The sequence below is a fragment of the Phyllopteryx taeniolatus genome, chromosome 6, assembly GCF_024500385.1.
Source record: "Phyllopteryx taeniolatus isolate TA_2022b chromosome 6, UOR_Ptae_1.2, whole genome shotgun sequence".
NCBI classification, from domain to species: Eukaryota; Metazoa; Chordata; class Actinopteri; order Syngnathiformes; family Syngnathidae; genus Phyllopteryx; species Phyllopteryx taeniolatus.
In genome coordinates this window covers 13141462-13150176 of record NC_084507.1, presented here as the reverse complement: position 1 = coordinate 13150176, position 8715 = coordinate 13141462, and the positions used below count along the sequence as shown (strand labels likewise).

Genomic DNA, 8715 nt, shown 5'->3' with positions numbered 1-8715 from the left:
GCGGGATGGGGGGGCTCAGTCACGTGGTCAGCACTGCTCGCCCCGTGTGTCACGTGACTCCCGCAAGGGCGTAGCGGTCCGTTGAGACACGCTGACCATACCTCTTTTGGCTACTTGTTTTGTCAGAACATCTCATTCATTTCGTTCTGTTTGGAGTAATGACTTTCTAACCCTCCTACTGGCTTTCATTAGAACTTAATTGCAACGAGTTACTTTTCATATTTAAATTGAAGGAGCAGGTTCATTTTAGGCCAGCATTGTGGACTATAGTGGTAGCCACGTGTGCCTCACAGTGGAGAGGTTCTGAGTTTGAGTGTGGAGTTTGCATGTTCGCCCGGTGCTCGTGTGGGGTTTCTTCGGGTAATATTAATGATCAAAATGGATGTGGGGAAACAACAGCCTCCGGTTCCCTGCAACACTGACAATTAAGGCAGCACGCTGCTCCGGGTACTCCGGCTTTCAACCGCATTCCAAAAAAAAAAAAAATCGTTATGTCGTAGGAAGACTACATAAGTGTTCAATAAAAACAAGACAGAGGCTTTGTTCATAAAATATATTGTAAGCTGCTGTAAAATTATACAGTCAACACTGAGCTTCAATATAGGAACCGAAAAACGACTTCAATGATTGGTGAAAACAAAGATTGTACCAAAATGTTTGCAAACAAACGATCCTATAAGATTAAATGCAAAATGTACATTACTTATAAGGTAAAAACAACTGAAATGCACCTAACAAATATACTGCATCTGCTTAAAAATGATTGGCACTGTTAACATTATGCAGTTTGCAGATAAATTTTATTTGGTGTACCACGAGAGGGAGCCAGTGTAGTCAAGTGTGTCATTTACCACACTTTGGAATCGGTGCTCCAAATTGTCCATAGGTGTCAATGTAACTGTGTGCTTGTTTCAACAAGTCAGGGCAGAGATCAAAATAATAAATACATCTAGGCAATAAACAATCAGTCCAGGGCAGCCTATACTTAAAGCAACAAATATAAAAATACAGAATGAAGAAAGAAGGTCTGCCTGGATGTATAGCTCTCATTCATACAGTATAGTAAAATTAATACATCTATACGTCACAACTGAAATCTAAAGCTATCACTCAGCAGAGAAATGACTGGGGATGCTGCAATAAATAGATAAGCTGACGTGTTAATAGATTTAAACCACTGCCTCCATGGTTTAGAACTTTCCACCCCTCCTTGCGTCTCAAGTCCTTTGACATTTTCCCATGTTCCTCCTCACTTGTTCCTCTTGTAGATCTTCTTGGCAAAGTTGAGGAATACGTCGTGAGGAAGGTTCTGAGCGTGACACGCAATGAGTTTCTGCAACCGCTGGTAGCTCTCGTCTTCGTACTTGTGGTAGAGGCTCGGCATCTGCAGGGCGTCGTACAACGCTTTGACCTTTTCCACGCTGGCGCCGTCGTGGCGCCCATAACACGCCTGAGGGGGAGAACCGACAACTTTTTAACCAGTTGAAGCGGGGAGAGAAGTTCATCTGATCTAGCCTGTGTAGCAATGAGTCACTATTTCTTTGCAAATGGCTTAAGGATTTGCTGACGACCAGTTCAGGGTGTACCCCGCCTCTCCCAGAGTCCGCTGGGATAGGCTTCAGCACGCCCGCGACCCCAGTGAGGACAAGCGGTGTAGAAAATGGATGGATGTATGGATGGAAGTGTTTTTAGCTTAAAGAGCATTGTATATATGCGCAACTGTTGAAAGTAAGAGGCTTTTAATGGGTGCAAGACGAATGCATTTTATGATACATACCGGTATATGTATTTTCAAGTAATTAATAATTTCCCATTGTAATGTAATATACCAACATATTTCCGTAAACAGTAGCTTTTTTGTTTTTAGCTCAATTGTAAAGCATACCAGGCTTCTATTAGTGGTATGGCTTTTATTCGGGACACAGTAAACAGAATTTTAAAAATAGTAAACGCAAATAACAATTAATATTGGATACAATAATCACAAAAAAATATCCTCAACCCATTTAAAAGTAATATACAGTACTATTGCATTTCCTCAAACAGTTGTCGGGAGCATTCTTCTGCAGTGCATACTTATGATTGTTCATCCATCCATCCATCCATTTTCTGAGCCGCTTCTCTTCACTAGGGTAACGGGCATGCTGGACCCTATCCCAGCAATCATCGGGCAGGAGGCGGGGTACACCCTGAACTGGTTGCCAGCCAATCGCAGGGCACATATAAACAAACAACCATTCACACTCACAGTCACACCTACGGGCAATTTAGAGTCTCCAATTAATGCATGTTTTTGGGATGTGGGAGGAAACCGGAGTGTCCGGAGAAAACCCACGCAGGCACGGGGAGAACATGCAAACTCCACACAGGCGGGGCCGGGGATTGAACCCCGGTCCTCAGAATTGTGACGCTCTAACCAGTCGTACACCGTGCCGCCATGATTGTTTAGGTTTCCAAATATTTTTTCCTCCAAAATACATAATGCAAAATGTACTGGAGAGCCCTTTACTAGTTATTAAAGGGGACTCATTTTCCCAAACCAACTTTTTGTAGTTTTTGTGATGTGATTTTATCTCTATGGTGCCTCAGAAACTATGTGAAATATGAATCAAAATTATTCATGCATTCTAGTTTCAGACGTTTTTCTCCTGAGAGGCCTCAACTCAGGTCATTCGAATTTCTCAAGCTTATCTACGTCACTAGCGAAGATCTCAGCCTACCTCTACGAGCCAGCGCTGTCAACATAAACACCTGTGCTCTCACAAGTGGGTCACTACATGGAGGCAACCAATCAGAGGAAAGGGGGCGGTCTTAGTCAAATATGGACAAAGCGGATACAAAACTGGGTCAAACAGAAGTAGCTGTTAGTGGGCCTTTTCTGGCCACTCATATGACAAAAGCAAGGTTGTTTTTTTTTTCAATTAATTGACACTTATACTAAGTCCATGTTTGAGAGTCACTCTATGGAGGTCTAAATATCCAAAATATGTGACCTTTAATGCATTTTTAATAACATACACTAGTGTGAATTTTAATAACTTCTTTCACAAGTAAGTAACAATGATTCAATTGATATAAACAGCACACAAATTAAGGAAATTTGTGTTTTCTTGGCTATTTTCTTGTTGTACCAATGCTTCTTTTTGCCACATTTGTGAGGAATATGTGGGACGAGCAACAGAGCTAAATATGTAGGCTGTGCCCATGAAATACTGGCAATTTAGTCTTTTAACAATCAGGGGTCTCAGTAGTATGTGGAAGAACCATACACAACGACAACAGCCTGGCACCTCCTCTTCATGCTGGTCACACTGCTGCCGCACACACAATTGCAGCTTGTCTCTGACATCCCCCATTATAATGGAACTTGGCCTTCACTTTGGAGATGGCACTAGGGCTCACACCAAACAAAGGTTCAAATTGGTTTTGCCGTACCACAGCTTAAACTTGCCCGAGCATGTGGCCCCTACCGAGATCAGTCAAATGTGGCATGCTGATTCTTGAAGCAGATACCTACTGACCACTGTTGTATGCTGGGGGTACCAGAAGCTCAAAACAAGAGTCAATAGCAAAATCTAAATATACTGTTTGGTATTGGCAGAGAAGAGTTTAGTCGGCACAACCCACATACACAGACAGCTCTGCTGCTCATCCCACAAATGCATGTTCCTTACAAATGTGGCACCATTTAAAAGTGTAATAAAAAAAAAAGGCTAAAAGTTACTAAAACCTTTGCACAAGACTGTTTTTTATAATGAGTGAAATGGAAATGAGAGAAATAAAGCAGGCAATCTTTGCAGTTAGCGGTATGAGTTTGACACCCCTGTGACCTGAAAAGTCCTTACATATATTATAACATACAAACAAAACTGTTGCTGTTGGCTGTACTGAAAGTAAACTAACCTCTAACTCTGCTCTCTGTTCAGGGGTCAGGATCTCCATCGCCGTGACGACAAGCCAACTGCACTTGTTATCTTGGATGTCCGTGCCGACCTTTCCCGTCACGGCAGGGTCTCCGTAACAGTCCAGGTAATCGTCCTGCAGCAGGAGCCCAAAGTTTGTTTGTTTGTGTGTCTCCGTTTAAAAACAATATCCACACTAAGTACACTCACCTGTATTTGGAAGAACTCTCCCATTTCCAGTAAGATGAGTTTGGCATTTTTGTGCTCCCCTTCGTCCTTGATTCCAGCCTATGTAGATGTGATAAGAGTTTTCAGGAGGACTGAGTGTCTTTACTTAACTGCAGGCTCAACAACTGCCTTGCTTACCATGTACATCGCTGCTGCTACCGGGAGGTAGAAGGAGTAGAAGGCAGTCTTGTATTTCACAATAGCTTTGTACCTGAAAAATAAAAATAAAAAACTTCAAAACCTTGTACTTTTGGGTAATGTTTCCCAACCTTTATTGAGCCAAGGCACATAGTTTACATTTGAAAAATCTAAAGGCGAACCACCAAACAAAATTTCATAAAAGGTACCGGGTGATTGAAAAACAACTCCCTATTTTTAAGTAATTGTAATTTATTTCTGAACTATAATTCTTACAAGAAATGAACATGAGAAGAACGTGTATTGCATGGAGTTTTATTTCAAATTCGATATGGGCGCCAGCATTAGCCACCAGTTTCTCAAGCCGCATTAACTGATTTCACAGGGAACTCTTGTGGGATGGAAGACTTCCAAAGTTGTTGGTTTGGTAGAATAGAGTTGCTCCTTTAATCATGGAACATACACACAAAAAATTGAGGAAAATATTACAACTTGTGAATAAATTAGAAGTATTTTAAAATAGGGAGTTACCTTTCAATCACCATGTATATATACACTGAAATAACGATGACCTCGTCTCAATTTACTGACACAATTACAAACTCAATGGGAAATCTGGGCTGCCTGTTTAGTTGAACACTAAGGTAGTATTCTGCTGTACGAATGACAACAGGTTGATACACATTAATTGTACATTCTGCCATATAGTGGAATTGTTCCGCCTGGCCTAGATAGCTAAATATACATTATTTTGGAGTAAACAAACATTTTCAAACTTATTCAGTGAAATTGGATATATTTGTGGCACAGTGTTTGGAAATCGCTGCTCTAGGGGTTCCATTTCCTCTATGTCCTCTACTTGCCTCTCCATGGTGAATCTGTTGAGGTCAATGTGACCAGGGGGCGCCGTCATGAGGTCCAGGGCTTGGCCCAGTTCTGTCTGGAAGGAAGTCTGCAGCAAGGAGAGCGATGCTGTGAAATTAATCTGTGCAGCCTTTCCATCCATCCTTTTTTTATATAGCATATCCTTATTAGGGTCACGGTTGAGCTGGCGCTGACCCAGTCTTTGGGAAAGAGTCAGGGTAAAACCTGAACTGGTCGCTAGCCAGTGTTTTAACAAATTTTCAATGATATTACCAGATTAATGCACAGTAAACACATCCATAACTACGCTCGAGTCATAATGTAAAACAGTCATACCCAAACCATGTTTCCTCACTGAAATGAATGGAAATTCCACTAATTTGCTACAGACCTCCATAACACACCCCCAAAAAAATTTGTAACGTTTGTTTTAAAGAAAAAAAAAAAAGCACTATAATACTTCATAAAAACATACAGTAATAACAAATTAAATAAAGAATGTGCATAAGGATTAATTAATTGTGCGGTCCCTTCTGGTGTGCGTGACGTACACGAATGAAAAAGTGCTCAGTAAGCTGCAGTAATATTAGTTGTTTTTTAAGGATAAAGAATGTATGCCTCTGAGTTTTGTTCCATTGTTTGTCTGTGTGTGTTGCTGCACCGTTTCTGTTTATATATATGTTGCATCAAGTGTTAGAATACCACAAAGTGGAATGTTAATTTTTAGCCCATCTATGGTGTTTTGCATTGGATCTTAAGAGTTAAAGCTAGCAGACTTTCCTATGGCATAGTGATGTGGTCGTTTTTGAAGACATGTAATCCCTTATTTTATATTCATACTCTCATATACACACACAATACAACTTTTTTTCTAAAAAACAAGTTGCATATCTTTTTGTAATAAGCTACTGCCCCCGCGACCCGACCCGGATAAGCGGTAGAGAATGGATGGATGGTATTATGACTTAATTTGGGTAACTTAAAAAAAATTCTCTCATGATATTTGGGCTTTATTCTCTGAACATTCAGACTGTACATTCGCAAAATTATGAGTTCATTCACACGCCTTTGCAAGTTTATTTTCGCCCTCCACGTACTTTTATGTAACCCTGTTGACTGCGAGAGGCAGGGTACGCACTGCTGCACTGGTCGCCAGCTAATTGCAGGGCACAATTTGACAAACAAAGCCAGTCACACTCACAGCTACTGACAATTTAGACTCTTGAAAGAAACTAACATGCATGTTTTTTTTATATGCGGGAGGAAATCCGAGACAAGATATTAATCAATGACCTGTCAACTCTGAGGCAGAAGTGCTAAACTCCCCTGCATCCTTTCCAATATATTAGAATATAAAACCAAGAAATACCTCATTGAATAGCTCTAGTAGGTGTACATAGTAGGGCTGGTCCCTGCAGTGTCTGCGGAGCAGCCTGTAAATGGAGCCCTCCAAGAGGAAGGCATCATTGATAGCATCCAAACCGATGCTGTCCTGTAAAAACAAAACGCAAAAGAATTCAGGTGAAAAAAGGCGGAATGCCTCCATAAAGACAATTCCTTTCCAAATGGATCAAGCCTCACCTTCTTGTACCAGCATGGCTGTCCTCTGCGGGTCACGGATGCATCCATGATGTCATCGGCGACAAGGAAAAAGGCCTGAAGCTGCAAACAACACCCGCAGCGTGACAAGGTGTTAAGATAATGGTTTGCATATGTAGTGGTTTGTATATGTAGCCACATCTCAGTCATGGACAAGCTTCGATGGACACAAGTGTTAAAATGCATGTGGTTTACAAGGCTGGCTCTTCATTTTAAAACTGTGAGTTTTCTCATTTCAACTACAGCAACACAAGTTTTATTTCTATCTCTGAAATTAAGAACGTAAGGTCTAACTGTGGAGCAGCTTATCAGTTTTTTATTCATTCATTTTCCGTACCGCTTTTTCCTCACTAGGGTCGCGGCCGTGCTGGAGCCTATCCCAGCTAACTGTGGGGGAGAGGCAGAGTACACTCTGAACTGGTCACCAGCCAATCACAGGGTACATCGAGACAAACAACCATTAGCACTCACATCCACACAATTTAGAGTCTTCAATTAACCTACCATGCATGTTTTTGGGATGTGGGAGGAAACCGGAGTACCTGGAGAAAACCCACGCAGGCACACAGGCGAGGCTGGATTTGAACCCAGGTCCTCAGAACTGTGAGGCAGCTGTGCTAACCAGTCGTCCACCATGCCGCCCTTATCAGCTTTTGTTTGACAAAATTGCAGCAAGCTGTGTTTCATGCAATCAGCAGCGTGTGCACTGACAAAAAGGAGGCAAATCATATTGTAACAATGGATTCTATTTGCATTTTTATTCAGATCTAAATGGGTTCTTCGTCGCTACGTGATAACCACAAAGTTTCAGGAAAAGCAAGTGTGTAGCTTTAGATTAATCCTCTTACGGGTACTTGTGGACCCTTGAATAACATCGCTCCTTTCAGTCTATTATTAATATTAATATTTGTTCAATGTATTCATCTTTTGGGGCTGAACAGTCCACAGTTGGTGACACAACTTACCAGTTCAATACACCAGCCGACCACCAGAGCCCGCTGCACGTCGTCCTGCGTGAGCAGAGTCGGTGGGACGAGCTCCCGCAAGGAGCCAATCACCGATAGGCCGCGGTTCCTTTTGCCTCCTGGGGCATTGTAGAGCAAAACCTAGCAGACAAACGCAAAGTACACTCGACCCTCGAAATCACTTGACGCGGTCGCAACTCTTTGGTGAAAATGTAGCCGCCAAGTCACCTCTTTGAGTCGGTTCAGGGCGTCGAGCAGTACGGGGTCGGTGAGGTCCTGCTCCGTCAGCTCCCGAACCAGCTCCTCGAACTGAGCTTCGAACAGCCGCGAGTCCGAGAACAGTGTCGTCTTGCTTTGCGAGCCGTTGCAGGTGCCGTCTCCCTGGGCAGACGATAGCAGAGATGCTCGGTGTAGTAGCTTAAGCGAAGTCGTGCCTGGCCGCATGATTCGGGTCATTTTCCGGACATTAATAGGCAAACGGAAAAAGTGTCTCATCCCTTAAGGGGGAAAAAATAAGGTGCCCTCCTTCCCAGTGAGAAGTAAGACTTAACACTTTGCCATTCGTTACTTTGAAGGCAAATTACTGTTTCTTACTGGAGTGAAGTTAGCTAGACTCACACAGCTAAACAAACAACAAGAGCAAAGGATTAAGCGAAAATTGCTATTATTAGCCAGCAGCTCTCCTTGTCAGAAGTAACGTTGGCTGACGCTAGCCGGTATCGTTTTTCTTCAAACTGCTTGTCAGCCACGCGAGCCGTAGTCATCATATTCAATGTTTTCCTACTGTCGCACACGCCTACACGTACCATACTTCTTTTGTCCCCGTCTCCCAAACTGTAACGTAAAACACAGCAAAGTTGCGTCCCGTCGGATTTTTCACTTATAATCAAACCGAGGACCCTGAACGTCTCATAAAAGCAGGATGTGCAGATTGTAGTTCCCATTGAGGATTGAGGCCGTTTTATAAGGAAGAAGCAAAACTAAGTTTCCCGTCATCCCTTGCGGCGGGTGGATATGGG

General features: G+C 42.5%; 1 protein-coding gene across 1 annotated transcript; it reads right to left on the bottom strand.

The window, feature by feature from the left end:
* Window positions 1-538: 538 nt before the first annotated feature.
* fdps (farnesyl diphosphate synthase (farnesyl pyrophosphate synthetase, dimethylallyltranstransferase, geranyltranstransferase)) lies at window positions 539-8660 on the bottom strand. The gene is made up of 10 exons (XM_061777362.1): window positions 8503-8660; window positions 7925-8077; window positions 7697-7837; window positions 6714-6794; window positions 6502-6624; window positions 5132-5220; window positions 4269-4341; window positions 4113-4190; window positions 3904-4038; window positions 539-1450 (listed from the first exon to the last, which is right to left on the bottom strand). Exons 1-10 carry the CDS (start codon window positions 8638-8640, stop codon window positions 1250-1252), a joined length of 1212 nt encoding a protein of 403 aa, XP_061633346.1. The 5' UTR covers window positions 8641-8660; the 3' UTR covers window positions 539-1249.
* Between the last annotated feature and the right edge of the window lie 55 nt (window positions 8661-8715).

What these genes read in the sequence shown, in the direction of transcription:
- fdps (XM_061777362.1), bottom strand. Translation starts at nt 8,640, where the DNA reads ATGGGAACTACAATCTGCACATCCTGCTTTTATGAGACGTTCAGGGTC. An exon ending in ACGGGGACAAAAGAAGTATG is followed by an intron (nt 8,078 to 8,502) that starts GTACGTGTAGGC and finishes TCGTCTGCCCAG; the next exon opens with GGAGACGGCACCTGCAACGG. An exon ending in TACTAGAGCTATTCAATGAG is followed by an intron (nt 5,221 to 6,501) that starts GTATTTCTTGGT and finishes TCCTTGCTGCAG; the next exon opens with ACTTCCTTCCAGACAGAACT.